Source organism: Cervus elaphus, chromosome 15, assembly GCF_910594005.1.
Source record: "Cervus elaphus chromosome 15, mCerEla1.1, whole genome shotgun sequence".
NCBI lineage: Eukaryota > Metazoa > Chordata > Mammalia > Artiodactyla > Cervidae > Cervus > Cervus elaphus.
The window spans coordinates 4455317-4471168 of record NC_057829.1 but is presented as its reverse complement, the minus strand read 5'-3'; the positions used below and the strand labels follow the sequence as shown (position 1 = coordinate 4471168).

Below are 15852 nucleotides of genomic sequence, written 5' to 3'. Positions count from 1 at the left end.
GCTTCTTCCAGCTCAGCGTTTCTCATGATGTACTCTGCATATAAGTTAAATAAGCAGGGTGACAATATACAGCCTTGACGTACTCCTTTTCCTATTTGGAACCAGTCTGTTGTTCCATGTCCAGTTCTAACTGTTGCTTCCTGATCTGCATACAGGTTTCTCAACAGGCAGGTCAGGTGGTCCCATCTCTTTCAGAATTTTCCACAGTTATTGTGATCCACACAGTCAAAGGCTTTGGCCTAGTCAATAAAGCAGAAGTAGATGTTTTTCTGGAACTCTCTTGCTTTTTCTATGATCCAGCGGATATTGGCAATTTGATCTCTGGTTCCTCTGCCTCTTCTAAAACCAGCTTGAAAATTTGGAAGTTCACAGTTCACGTATTGCTGAAGCCTGGCTTGGAGAATTTTAATTATTACTTTACTAGCGTGTGAGATGAGTGCAATTGTGTGGTAGTTTGAGCATTCTTTGGGATTGCCTTTCTTTGGGATTGGAATGAAAAGTGACCTTTTCCAGTCCTGTGGCCACTGCTGAGTTTTCCAAATTTGCTAGCATATTAAGTGCAGCACTTTCGTAGCATCATCTTTCAGGATTTGAAATTGCTCAACTGGAATTCCATCACCTCCACTAGCTTTGTTCGTAGTGATGCTTCCTAAGGCCCACTTGACTTCACACTCCAGGATCTCTGGCTCTAGGTGAGTGATCACACCATCATGATTATCTCGGTTATGAAGATCTTTTTTTGTACAGTTCTTCTGTGTATTCTTGCCACCTCTTCTTAATATTTTCTACTTCTGTTACGTCCATATCATTTTTGTCCTTTATTGAGCCATCTTTTCATGAAATGTTTTGTTGGTATCTCTAATTTTCTTGAAGAGCTCTCTAGTCTTTCCCATTTTATTGTTTTCCTCTATTTCTTTGCATTGGTAACTGAGGAAGGCTTTCTTATCTCTCTTTGCTATTTAGAACTCTACATTCAAATGGGTATATCTTTCCTTTTCTCCTTTGCTTAGTGATATGTTAAAACATGTTTTACCACATAGCTCATAAGTAGTTTTATTCACTCAATAAAAATTTGAGGAAAGACTGCCATGTTATAGGTGCTGGAGTTATAATAATACCTAAAAAGATACCAAGTCTCTTTTCTCAAGGAGTTTACATCCTAGTGGGGATATTTGACAGTAAAAGCTTAAAAACTTGTCTATAAATGCACACATATATACATGTGTGCATCGATAAAATACACCTGGTTATGTGTGTTTGTCTTGGGTTAGAGGGGAGAGATGAAGGAGGGAGAAAGAGAGGTTATCCTGTTTACATCTTACCAGGCATCACTGTTCGCATGAAATACTTGCTCTGTCCTGTTGCTTTCAAATGCAGAATTGTTAAGTCATTGTTTCTGACACTGTCTGGAGATAAATGCTACATTTGCTCTCCAGAAGTGACTCAGCAGGCAAAAAGCCTTTCTGTATGTGTGCATGAGAATATTTTTACTTTCATGCCCCTTTTAATATTATGACCTAATGAGCTTTACTTGGTAAATAATTGATAAGGCATGAAATGGGTGTGATCTAATGAATTAAATGTCTCCCTGGCTTCGCAGGAGATGCATGGTTTATATCTGAGTACACAATTGGCTGAGTAATATCCTGCAGGGTGTGTATGCCTTCAGTCACTACCTTGGAGCAAGCTTCCAGAGCTCCTCTGTTTTCACCAAAATGGTCAGGTTATCGCACAAGAACTTTCCTTTCTTCTCTTCTCCTTCATGTCCTGTGCATACATACCTCTTTAGCCTGGGTCTGGGAATAAGATAGGTTTGTCAAATAGTTTTACTAGAAGAGTACGCACATGAAGGAGAGCTATTCTTGATTCTTTATCTCTTCTCCCTGGAAAGAACTTCAGTCCTTCACCTAAACTTATCCTCCCTGCTGATTGCAGACAGCACCCTGATCTTGCTTTGGCCTGTCATCCTTTAGGAGCCTGAATTAGTCTAGAGTCAAACTCTCAGAGAATGACTGGGCTAGAAGACAGTATTTACAAAAACACAGGCTTTGGTATTTCTCTGACAGTCCAGTGGTTAAGACTTTGGCTTCAAATGCAGGGGACATGGGTTCTATCCCTTGTCTGGGGCTAAGATCCCACAGGCTGCAGAGTACCAAAAAAAAAATTTTTTTTAATTGTTTAAAATAATTAAAAATACAGCCTTTGAAGGCAAAGGATTGAAAATATAAAAATTGGAGCCATTCGATTTCAGCAAAATTTAAAAAGCAGTTGAGGTGTTTTCACTGAAAGTGAGTGAGTTGCAAGAGACAATAGATTAAACATCAACACTGAGAAAAAAAGAGAAATCTCCCAGTTATTTTCTCAATGAAAATTTAAGACCATTTTCACTGGCTCACGTTCAGTTTTTTAACTTAATCCAGGTGTAAGCAATATCTTTAAGGAAGAAAAAAAAAGACAAGCTTCCCTTCTTTTCAGTTTCCACGACTTTGTGGTTGTATTTTATTCTGTATAGACTGAGAAGTAAAAGCGCAGCATGTAGTTTGTTGTTTTTCTGCTTCAGTGATATTTATATAATCCTTTTAATATGCAATCAGAATGTAAGGATGTTGTTTTTAATCTGCAATAATCCATTTACATTTCATATAGATGTGTTATCTCAAAATATGACCTTTCTGCTTGTGAAACAACTTCAATAGAAATTTCACAAACTCAGCCCTGAGTAAATATGCGATACTTCTTTAGGTGCTATATAGGCATGTACTTCTTGATTTCTCTGTTAGATGAAGAGATTCTTGACAGCTTGCCTTAGCACCTGCCTGGGGCTGAGCTGATCAGCCAAACACTCTCATAGGCACATACATAGTAGATGGGGTCCAAGCAGAAATTCTACTGAGGAAATATATAATAATCTTTTAATCGTAGGTCTGCTTTCAGTCACTTTAACTCAATTCATTTAATGTTTATGAAGGGCTTGTAGGTTCTAGGCATTTGGTGTGTGTGTGTGCTGACTATAAAAAATGGGACTGTAGAAGATTGTGGAAAATATATCTTTTTAAAAATTTTTTCAGACAAAGCTTTATTGGGGCCTCTGCTGTAGCAGGAGGGAACTAGAACAAGTAACATTTCCCTCCTTTATTTCATTGTGTGTGTGTGGGGGGGTGGTCGGGCTTATTCCTTAGGGTAGAGGTATGTTCAGGGCTCAGGTCAAAAGAGGGTGACTTAGGTGGGAAAACATATCTTACTATTTTACCCACTGAGGAAGTTCAGGCAAGGAGGAATCTTTGTTGCCCTTGATTTTAAGGTTATACTTTTGTTAGCCTATAAGTTAATAAAGCAAGCTTTTCTTCCCAATAATTACTTTGAAAAGTGCCATTTGAATAGTGTCAGCTCTCAGTGGAAATTGTGTGTGAGTGATTTGCCTGTTTTTCAGGGATTCATAGAGGAATCCTCAGTATCTGGGGTCTGGTAATACATTACTACACGGAACTTAATTTGGTTGAAGATGTGTTGGTAATAGAATTGTCTTGTCTTTAACTGCCCCAGATAAGTGCCAGGTGCCACATACTGCCTTTTATTATCCTTATTGGTGTGTGTGTTCATCTCTTCTGTTTAGTTTTCATCCAGGATTGTATTATTCATTCTTTACCCCTTTTATATAGTTATGTGTACATGGGAGTCTGCACACAAGTGATGATGATCTTGTATTTGTGAAAGAAAAAAATGGAGAAAAAAAGTCACACGCTTCTTGCAGGTTGTTTAAGAAGAGCAATGGGATGCCTGCATTGAGAACCACTCTGATTAACTCAGGAGGGTTTGACGCCCTCATTTGTATGATTTTGGTGACTCCTAAAAGATAATTATCCACTTGGAATTCCAGGAGGGGAAGAAGCACCATCTTAACTAAACCAGCCTACCAACCTGAGTGAATAGAACTCTATTTTGAGGACAATGAGTCCCACATCCTTGGCTAAGAGGAATCATTTTAACTTTACATCACTCTACAGGGAAGAATCCCTGTTCCTATAGCACGAATCTGAGCCTTAAAGTCACTGATTTAAAAAAAAAAAAATAGTGTAGTGGTTTGTGGGTATTTCACAATCTGATGTATCTTATAGCTTCTTCAGAGGAAATTCATATACTTTCCAACATGCAGAACTTTTACCTGTGAGATAGTTTTTGTGATGTTATTTCATGTTTTCTCCTGCTACTTTTTCTATTATTTTTCCCCAGTGAAGCAACTAGCAGTCCCAGTGCACTTTTCTTCTCAGGGAAGATTTGAGAGTTGGCAGAAAGCTTAAGCTTTCTACAAGGTATTACCCTTCCTGCCTTTTATTCCCTAAAGACTAAATCCGAAGAAGTCATTATGCTTAATGTCTTACACGCAAGGGAGAACAGAAAAGAGAAGAAGGGATTTTTTTCCCTAGACTTAAGATACTCAGATGGAGCAAATGGATACCCATATGTCCACCCCCCAAATGAATCACAGTCCATACTTCATACTTTATATGAAATCTATCTAATTAAAATGGATTGTGGGCATAAATGTAAAACATAGAACATTTAGGAAAAATCTTGTATATATTTTGTTATATATATACCTAAGAAATATACATTTTCTTTTTGGTTGATATATAAATGTCTTGTGTTTTAATTTCAAATTCCTGTTGTTCATCACTGGTGTATAAGAAGTCCAGTTTTTGCCTTAATTTTGTATCCTGCAGCTTTCCTATAATTGCTGCTTAGTTCCAGAAGTTTTATTTTTGTTGTTGATTCTCTAGAATTTTCCACATAGACAATCATGTCATCTATGAACAAAAACAGTTTAAAATTTTCTTTTTCAATCCACATACCTTTTCTTTCCTTTTCTTCTCTTATTGCATTAGATAGAACTTCTAGTACAGTGTTGAAAAGGAATATTAAGAGGGGAAATTCTTGTCTTGTTCTTGATCTTAGGGGGAAAGCATGTAGTTTCTTACCATTACATAAGATGTTAATTGTAGATAATCTTTATCAAGTTGAGGAAGTTCCCTTCTATTCCTAGTTGATAGAGTTTTCATTGTGAATGGATGTTGGGTTCTGTCAAATTCCTTTTGCATTTGTTAATGTAACTGTATTGTTTTTTATTCTTCAACCTGTGGCTGTGATGGATTGTATAAATATTCAGTGATATTTTTTATTTTATTTTATTTTTTTTTATTAGTTGGAGGCCAATCACTTCACAACATTTCAGTGGGTTTTGTCATACATTGATATGAATCAGCCATGGATTTACACGTATTCCCCATCCCGATCCCCGCTCCCACCTCCCTCTCCACCCGATTCCTCTGGGTCATAAAAAAAATTAATAAACTTGTGTGTAAAAAGGGAGAAGAGCAATCATTTTTGCTGCATACTTATATTAAAACAGTACATTTCTTTTGAGATAAAACATAGTGGTAGTTCCTGTGGATACCAATTGTGACTTTTAAAATCTATTTTGTTAGGTTTAAAAAACCATTTTTAAAAAGAAGTTAATTCTGTGGTCTGTCATTCATTTATTGAACATTAAGTTTGGAAAAACAAAGGATTCTGCTATTTGTTCTTACTGTCCTGCATTGTGGTAACTAAAATACAGTGATAATGACTTTTTTTGTCCCTACTAAGTTCTACATAGGCATATCATAAACATTTGAAATGGCAAGGCAATCTTCACAACTCAGTAAACTGCTCTTCTCTATTTTTAATTTGTGTAACTGATTCATTATCAAAATTGGATGTGACTGAGTAAATTTCCTTTTTTATTTTTTTGTTCTTCTTTTGTTGTTTAGGATTTGTTACACACTCCAGCCTCTATAAAGACAAAAATGAAACCAAAATGTGTTCAAAAATAGAACTCTAATAGCAACATTTCTTATCCCTATGCATTAAGGTCATATGGTAAATTTTAAGAAAAAAGTTCATTTGGAAGAAAAAAGGTGATGTCTGTGGTATTGCAGTAATAATTGACTATAAGCTATTCAGTGTTAAAATAATATACTAAATTTAGGGCTTCCCTGTGTTGAAGAAACAAAAGTAAATTGAAAACAAACTAACTTGTGTTTGTAATTCAGGCAGAAGACAGTACTGTTGCTCATGCTTTACTGATCAAACAGAAATTTTTAGGGGGATAATTCAAGTGCTCAGAAACACTGTGAATTTATCCATTATTATCTTGGAGAGGAAAGAAGGAATCCCTTGCAATGTGGATATTAATTCCAGATTTAGAAATATAGATATATAAATTGGATTTTCTTTTAGTTATTGTGATGTTTAATTTCATGTGGGAAATTCTGAAAGAGATAGGAATACCAGGCCACCTGACCTGCCTCTTGAGAGCCTGTATGCAGGTCAGGAAGCAACAGTTAGAACTGGACATGGAACAACAGACTGGTTCCAAATAGGAAAAGGAGTACGTCAAGGCTGTATATTGTCACCCTGCTTATTTAACTTATACACAGAGTACATCATGAGAAACGCTGAGCTGGCTGAAGTACAAGCTGGAATCAAGATTGCCAGGAGAAATATCAATAACCTCAGATATGTAGATGACACCACCCTTATGGCAGAAAGTGAAGAAGAACTGAAAAGCCTCTTGATGAAAGTGAAAGAGGAGAGTGAAAAAGTTGGCTTAAAGCTCAACATTCAGAAAACAAAGATCATGGCATCCGTTCCCATCACTTCATGGCAAATAGATGGAGAAACAATGGAAACAGTGTTAGACTTTATTTTTCTGGGCTCCAAAATCACTGCAGATGGTGATTACAGCCATAAAATTAAAAGACGCTTACTCCTTGGAAGGAAAGTTATGACCAACCTAGACAGCATATTAAAAAGTAGAGACGTTACTTTGACAACAAAGGTCCGTCAAGACTCTGATTTTTCCAGTAGTCATGTATGGATGTGAGAGTTGGACTATAAAGAAGCTGAGTGCCAAACAATTGATGGTTTTGGACTGTGGTGTTGGAGAAGACTCTTGAGAGTCCCTTGGACTGCAAGGAGATCCAACCAGTCCATCCTAAAGGAAATCAGTCCTGGGTGTTCACTGGATGAACTGATGTTGAAGCTGAAACTCCAATACTTTGCCCACCTGATGCGAAGAGCTGACTCATTTGAAAGACCCTCATGCTGGGAAAGATTGAAGTCAGGAGGAGAAAGGGATGACAGAAGATGAGATGGTTGAATGGCATCACTGACTCAATGGACATGAGTCTGAGTAAACTCCGGGAGTTGGTGATGGACATGAAGGCCTGGCATGCTGCAGTCCATGGGGTCGCAAAGAGTCGGACATGACTGAGCAACTGAACTGAACTGAATTTTATGTGTCAACTTGAGTGGGTCACCAAGTACCTAAATATTTGATCTAACTATTTGAACAAATTATTCTCGGTGTTTCATGTGAGTGTTTTTAGATGAGTTTAACATTAAAATTTACAGAAGAGTAAAGCAGATTGCCTTCCCTTATGTGGGTAGTCCTAATCTAATCAGGTGAAGACCTGAATAGGTCAGAAAGGCTGACTCTTCATGAATCAGAGGGAACTCTTTCTTCTTAGTGTCTTTGAGCTGAGACATCAATATTATCCTCCCTTTGAACTGAATTGAGATCTCAACCTGTGATCTCTGGACGAGGATTACGCCATTGGCTTTGCTGGTTCTCAGACATGGACTGGAACTTAAATCATCAGCTCTCCTGGGTCTCCAGCAGATCTTAAAACTTGTCAGCCTCCGTAATTGCATGAACAGACTCCTTATAGTAAACTCTTTATATAAAATTATACGTATATATAGGTGCATATATATATACACATACATATATGCATACATACGTACATATGCACATATATGTATATGAATAGTTCTTTTCTCTGAAGAACCCTGACTAAAACACTTATGAAAAATTTTAGACCTTGAATTTCATCTAGCTGCCTCTCTCTGAGATTAAAATTAACGATAATACGGGTATGATTTTTTGGATTGGAGTCAGCAAACTCTAACTTGTGGCCTAAATCTGGCCCACTAATTGTTTTTCTAAATAAAGTTTTATTTGGACATAGAGCTGCACATAGACCTGTTTTGAAACACTGTTAATTTATCCATCTTTATCTTGGAGAGGAAAATAGGAATCCCTTGCAATGTGGCCATTAATTACAGATTGAGAAATGTAGATAGATAAATTGAATTTTCTCTGAATTAGGTATTGTGATGTTTAATTTTATGTGTCAACTTGTGTGGGTCGCCAAGTACCTAAATATTTGATAAAACTATTTGATCAAATTATTCTGGGTGTTTCTAGTTTCTCTGCCGAAGGGAGGGGTCTCTTTACAGCCTTGCATCTTTTATTAACAATGTGTTTTATGATTCTGTGCTGAAGCCCACTAATTGGAATTCTGTATCCTGTAAAATTTTGTTATATATACATGCTGATAAATTCCAAACTGTCAGGCTGTGAAGTCTTTCTAAGGACTTGTGCTTTTGTCTGTATGCTAATGCTAGGTTTTTCTGGGGCTCTGACTCTGAAGATGAGCTATCCTGGTTGTCAGAGTGCCTGCTTTTTGCTGAGAAATAAGTGGTTTGACATCATAGATAAGGCTTAAAGAGTATTCTATAGCTGCAAATACAAAAATAGCTCGCCGCTTTCATTCAGTGAACAATATTATAACACTTATGAGAAGTGGAATTGATGAGAGGAATAATTTGTCTTTATTAAAAGAATAACTTTAAAGGACTTCTTTGGGCAGTTTTATGTGATCAGCTTGAAATATGAGTTTGTTAATGAAGTGTGTTATGTTGGCGGATAATGTTTTATGTAGGCCATAATTTGCAGCTTGAATCCCGGGATTTTTTAAAGTATTGTTGAACAAGGCACATACTGTTGTTTAATAGGTGTGCATATTTTTAAAATTCCTATTCAGTAAAATTTCAGTGACTTCTGATTTATGAAGTAGAAGTCTCTTTTTAAAAATTTCGTTACAAATAATATCATTGTCCAGTAGTTTTAGCACACTTTCTTTTTCCTCTTCAGCTGTAACGTTGTTTTGGTTCATTAGTTCAGTAGAGTTAGTGAACAGAAAGCTGAAGACATGCTTTTGAATTCTCTAATCTCTTCAGACAATTCTTTGGTTTGTTGGATTTCATTATTTCTTCAATAATTAAGGATTGTAGGCTACAATCTCTAAAAGTTTACCTGTGCCTCATAAATGTGTTATGAAGTTTTGTTTTATTAATTTTTGTTAGGGTATAATTTATATTTCCTCTTGACCTATAAGTAATTTAGGAGAGTTTCTTACTTTTCCAAATTGTTGTTTCCTTCATCATTTTAGTATTTATTCCCAAATTTTATTTGTTATGATCAGAAAATATGTGAGTAAATAGCTACACTTAAAAAAAGTCTTATAAAATTTTCTTTATGGCCAAGTATGAGATCTTCATTAAAAGTCTGGGAGAAACAAACACAATATTGTAAAGCTATTATCCTCCAATTAGAAACAAATTTTAAAAAATCTATGTGTGTATCTATCACTATGTACAATATATATTGTACACAAATGCACGTGGACAAACATCTATATTTTGTCACTCATTACCTTTCAAGTACATACCCAGAGATTCTAATTTAATGGTCTGAGAATTGTCTGGAGTTTTTAAAGCTTTCCATGTGATTATAACATACAACCAACACTAAGAATCACTATCCTAATGAAATAATGGTTTTAGTCCAGTGATTCTCAGAGTGTGAACTGGCTGTACCAACATCACCTGGGAACTTGTTAAAAATACAAGTTATTGATTTTACTAAACTGGAACTCTGGGGGCCCAGGAGTGTGTATGGTTTTTGATTTTTATTAGGTTATAATTGCTTTACCCTGTTGTGTTAGTTTCTTGGGTACAGTGAAGTGAATCAGGAATCTGTATACACATAATCCCTTCCCTCTTAAGCATCCTACCCACCTACCCCATCCTACCCCTCTAGGTCATTACAGAGCTCCAAGCTGAGCTTCCTGTTCTAGACAGCAGCTTCCCACTTCCCACGTCTATTTTACACATGATAGTGTAGATAAAAAAGTGAACGTGTTAGTTGCTCAGCCATGTCCAATTCTTTGGGACCCCATGGACTGTAGCCCCGCAGCCTCCTCTGTCCATGGAATTCTCCCAGCAAGAACACTAGAATGTGTTGTCATTCCCTTCTCCAGGGGATCTTCCCAACCCAGGGATCGAACCCACTTCTCCTGCATTGCAGGTGAATGCTCTGCTCTCTGAGCCACCAGGAAAGCCCATAGTGTACACATGTCAGTGCTAATTCACTCAATTTGCCCCACCCTCTTCTTCCCCTTGTGTCCACTTGTCTGTTTTCTGTCTGTGTCAAATTCCTGCCCTGCAGATTGATTTACCGGTAACGTTTTTCTAGAGTCCCGTATACCTGCCTTAATATACATATTTGTTTTTCTGACTCACTTCACTCAGTGTAACAGACTCTGTGTCCCTCTACATCACTAAAAAATGACTCAATTTTGTTCTTTTGTGTGGCTGAGTAATATTCCTTTGTATATATGTACCACAATTTCCTTAGCCATTCATCTTTTGGTGGACATTTAGGTTGCTTCCCTCCAGCAATCTGTATTTTAAAAAACTTGAAAGATGATTCCAGCATTCACTAAAGATTGAGAACTACTGATGCATAACAGTGTTTTGACATTGCGAGTAATCTTGTCCCCAGAAGACATTTCATCTTATCTGGAAGCATTTTAGATTGCCACAACTTAGGTGTTCACGTACAAGTTGTGACTCAAGATGTGGGTCACAACTTGGATGGCTTGTGTTTGTGTGTAGTTGATAGAGGCCAGGGATGTGTCAGACACCCTACAGTGCATGGGATAGCCCCTCACAGCAGAGAATTACCCGCACCAAAGTGTCCGTAGTGCTAGTGTTTAGAAACTGATGTATACTATAGCTTCCCAACTTTGGCTCCCTCTTATGACCAGCTGGGGATTCCAAATTTAGTTTAATTTGGCCAGTGTTAAGGGCAATATGTCAGGATTTTAAAAGCTATCCCCATGATTATATTCACAACCACAATTGAAAATTCTTGCCGAGGACCCTGATCATTAAGGTACCTGAAATTAAGTGCTAATGGATAGATCTGGGTGATCTTGAATTAATTTTACTGTAAAAAGTTAAAAAGTAGTCATTATTACCTCCTGATGTGGTGTAATAGGAAGGCAAACGCCATTTGCTGAAGTGTTCTTGCCAACATTTCTCAACCTTGAACATGAGCAAGTTTCTACATTTTTTAATATAACTACCAACTTAGAGGCAGATGTTAAAAAAACACTGTGAGGATGTCATCAGCAAAGTCAGAAGGTAGAAAGTACTCCAGGACAAATGATAGTAGTTTTTTTTCCCCAACAAATAACTGGTAAGAAGGAAAAAAAATAGGAGAACCGTTCTTAGTTGTTGTTTAGTTGCTAAGTCGTGTCTGACTCTTTGGTGACCCCGTGGACCGTAGTCCACCTGGGTCCTCTGTCTATGGGGTTTCCCAGTCATGAGTAATAGAGTGGGTAGCAATTCCCTTCTCCAGGGGATCTTGCTGACTCAGAGATCGAACTTGGATCTTCTGCTTGGCAGGTGGATTCTTTACCACCAGCCCACCTGGGAAGCTGTAATATATTACACTTCAATAGCACTTAAAACTCAGAACAGAGTACTTTTATAGACTTAAGTTTAATAGTAAAAGTATTCCCTGGGAGAGAGGATGAACGGGATTACAGGGAGTAAATGACAAAGAAATGTGTTTAAATCAATTGTTTATTCAGTTCACTGTTATTACTGTTATTTATATTTCCAGCTATATTCTCTCCTACCAAAAAGTATAGCTTTTACAGTTTATCCAAAGCTTTTCCATTTACTTTCTTTTTTAATTGACTTGAAAAATAGAGTCTAAGAATGCAACGTTAATATTGGGCTTTTTATATTCATATTTTTTTTTGACAGAACTGTTCATTACGAAGGTGGTGCTGTATCCGTTCACGCACGTTCCCTGTGGCGACTAGAGACACTAAGAGTTGCGTAAGTAGAACTTCTGAATACATCCTGATGCTTTGGGTACAAAAGGTTGGGCTGGCCAAAATGCTCGTTTGGGTTTTTCTGTAATATCTTATGGAAACACATCAATGAACTTTTTGGCCAACCCCATATATCTAATGCTCTTGAACTTTTCTGCAAAATGGTCATGCTAACAAACAACACGTAGATGAAACACTGTCTTGTTTTACCTTCCCCCTGCATTTATTTACTGTTCACTAGCCTACATTCACCAGGTAGTAAGCAATGATTTTATACCATCTGCTTTTTTTCTAACCTCATTTGTTTTTGTGTTATCGATTCATCCCAGTCTGTGCCTCTTCTCTTGGCAGGAAGAGCTCCTAGTGCAGGGTGATGTAAGGTTTGGAGTCAGGACAAATTATTTGCAGGCCTGTCACACATTTCAGATCAGGGCTTGATCTGAATCACATTTCAGATTACAAAGGCATATGTAAACCAGTGGGAACTTGAACCCGAATGAGGTGTCAGAGTCATCATGACAAGTCACTATCTTTACTTAAAACTAGCTTGGTAGCCGAGTGAGAAATGTGAATTGAAAACAGACTCACTGTTATACAAACAATGATTATCTTTTTTTTCTGGTGACTTCAAAAAGCTGTCCAGAGATTGACTTTTAGTTACTCTAAGTAAACGCGATTCTGATGATAAGGGTGTCATTTTGAACTATTTTAAATAGAATTTAAATATCAATCAAATTAAAAGAAAAGATTAGAAGGTCATTCCTTTGTCCAGAAAACAGAGTTTCCATGCATTTGTTCTCTGTTATATTACACTTCAAAAATTTATTGATTTAGGGTAATAGACTTTCGTGGATGTGTGTAGGGAACTGTCTTATTATGGAATTGCTGTATTTTATTAACTTGATATTTTGAGGTTAATGATTAAAATAGTTCAGTGGTCTTCAGGGTTTATTTTATTTTATTTTTTTGCTTATGTACTCTGTACAATAATTTCAAAAACTTTGTATTTCCTTGAACATTGCTAGGCTCAACATAGAATTTTTTTCATTATCAGTTTACATGGATGCATGGAATATAACTTACAGTGTATTTTAAGTAGTGACATTTTAAGATAACATGAGTAAACTACTCTCATAAAAGTATCCCATTGACCTTGTGTACTTCTGCAATTTAATACCCATCTTTATTTATTTAAAAATGCTTGAACATGGTCTCTTTAACAGTAAAAAAATATATTGTTCATCTTTCTCATTGAAATCATATTAGTTTTACTCTCCCATGACAGAATTTTACCCCAATCAGATTTTTTTATGATTGATTTTCTGCTCACTCTGTCTACTCCTACTCAACATAAATATGCATGTAAATTAAATTTATTCCTATATTTCCTCTGATTGTAAGTTTGCAACTTTTAAAAAGTGCTCTATGTTAATCCATTATTTATCAATTAATTGATAATACTAAGTTTCTTTCTATATAAATTCACAGTTGGTCAAACCCACTGAAATATTAAAACTGATAAATCTTGAACTTAAAAGTAAGATTTTATGGACAGTGAATCTATCAATGGGATGGAAATAGAAGAGATGACTTATAAAGCAAAAGGAAGAAAGCTCGTAGCCTTTATGTGCTTCATAAATTAGAGAATCTAGGGAAAAGAATTCGTATATTTCTGTAATTTGCCTTGTGTATTATTAAAAATGACAGCTTAATTAGAGATGAAATAGTGCCTTTATAAAACAGATTTCAGATTTTTTTTCACATTTGTAGTCCTACCTATCCTTCATGATTGTGTACTTAAATTATTGTTGTTGTTCTTTTTTTTTTTTTTTTGAGGAAGACCTGTCCTAAACCTGTCTATCACTTATTAAAAAAAGAAAAAAAAGAAAAGGATAAGAGCTCCTAAAAGTCTGACAAGACTTCCGTTTCATTGTCAGCAATGTTATTGATGAGCTGTAATTACAGAAATACTCTTGAAAGTATCTGAATGGATTTCTCCATTGAAGTTTTTTATTAAAAAGATTTGGTTGCATCTTTGACTTCCTTTGGCATCACTGTAAATGTATAAATTAGATTGCATTCAAATTGCATGTGTTCTTATTATATTCAGTGGTCACGTAATTACTTACTTTTCTTTTACTTTGGAAGTGATATTCAAATTACTGCTTATGTGTATAACAGAACTATATTCCAAAGGTCAATGTTTCTATTGTAATCTTTGGGATACCATATGGTTTTTTTCTCCAGTGAGGTGCCAAACTATATATTTGTTATAATATATGTAGTCCAGTAATTATATGTTTTATATTGCAATCTCATACAAATAACATTAATTGTGTCAAAAGTTTTTCAGTATCATGAACTTTTTAATGAAGTAAGCTTTAATTTGGGAAGTCAAATGTAATAGAAAACACATTCCTATATTATACCCCAATACAAAATTTAAGACTATTATATGTAGGATATATGTTGGCTTCTGTAATAGAAATGATCACTGCAATCATAAATATGCATTATGTATACTTAAAATTCTACTTTCTTATGTTACAAATTAAAAAAAAAAATTAACATCCTCATTCCTTTGAGATATTTACAAGTAAATGTAGATAATACATTGGGAATAGTTGTCTAATACGTTAACATAGGGAACTGGTTTATATAACTACTTTATTTCAACTGTTTTCAGTTTTTACTGAAATATTAGTTTCTTGCCCTTGATTCTCCTGTCCTTGTCCTCTTTTCTTTTGGACCATGGACACATGAGATGAGCTAATTTGAGCGCTTGTGAGCTAAAGAAAATGTGCTTAGACTTCACAATATTTGACTGAGAATTGGGCAAGTTCATTCTATTTCTAACAGAATTCCCTTGGTGGATTGAGAAGAGTACTTATATATGTGAACCCTATTAGTTTTGAGCCCAAATAGATTTGAACATGGGATCCAGAATGCTGTCTAGACGTTCTGGTGAAAAGTATGTGTTTCAGGACATACTTACTGACTTTTTGAAAATGAAGTTGTTTTCTCTGGGTAGCATGAGTCATTATTTGATAAAATATTCAAATGCTCCTTGAAATAAAGGAATGGTATTAAAAATAATTGCTTTTTTGTAGCACCTGCAAACAGTACACTTAATTTTATGAGGGGAATACACAAAGCTTTTCTATTACCAGATTAGAAATGCTTTAACATGCTATTATTGGTAAACAAACTTAAATTTCATTTTTAAGGCACTACTATGTTATTATCAGGATTTATTGGTACATGGTTATTATTTTAGTAGGAGGAATTATCCAAAGTAATTATCTTTGTAAACATTTCCATGTAAAACTTGAACTTATTACAGTATCATTCTAGTATTAATTTTCCAGGCTAATATTTCAGGTTAAGAAAAATCCAAGTTAGGGAAACAGCATTCAGTTCAGTTCAGTTGCTCAGTCGTGTCTGACTCTTTGAGACCCCATGAACCGCAGCATGCCAGGCCTCCTTGTCCATCACCCAAACTCATGTCCATTGAGTCGGTGATGCCATCCAACCATCTCATCCTCTGTCATCCCCTTCTCCTCCTGCCCTCAATCTTTCACACCATTAGGGTCTTTTCAAATGAGTCAGCTCTTTGCATCAAGTGGCCAAAGTATTGGAGTTTTATCTTCAACATCAGTCCTTCCAATGAACACCCAGGACTGACCTCCTTTAGGATGGACTGGTTGGGTCGCCTTGCAGTCCAAGGGACTCTCAAGAGTCTTCTCCAACACCACAGTTCAAAAGCATCAATTCTTCA

The 15852-nt window shown here is 36.0% G+C and overlaps 1 protein-coding gene across 12 annotated transcripts in view; it reads left to right on the top strand.

The window, feature by feature from the left end:
• RYR2 (ryanodine receptor 2) overlaps positions 1-15852 on the top strand; it is a 794016-nt gene that overhangs the window by 361280 nt on the left and 416884 nt on the right. For all 12 annotated transcript variants that reach the window (XM_043925904.1, XM_043925902.1, XM_043925903.1 and 9 more), the window contains exon 11: positions 12004-12078. In XM_043925904.1, coding sequence (XP_043781839.1) covers positions 12004-12078 — 75 coding nt within the window. The remainder of the gene's footprint in view (positions 1-12003; positions 12079-15852) is intronic.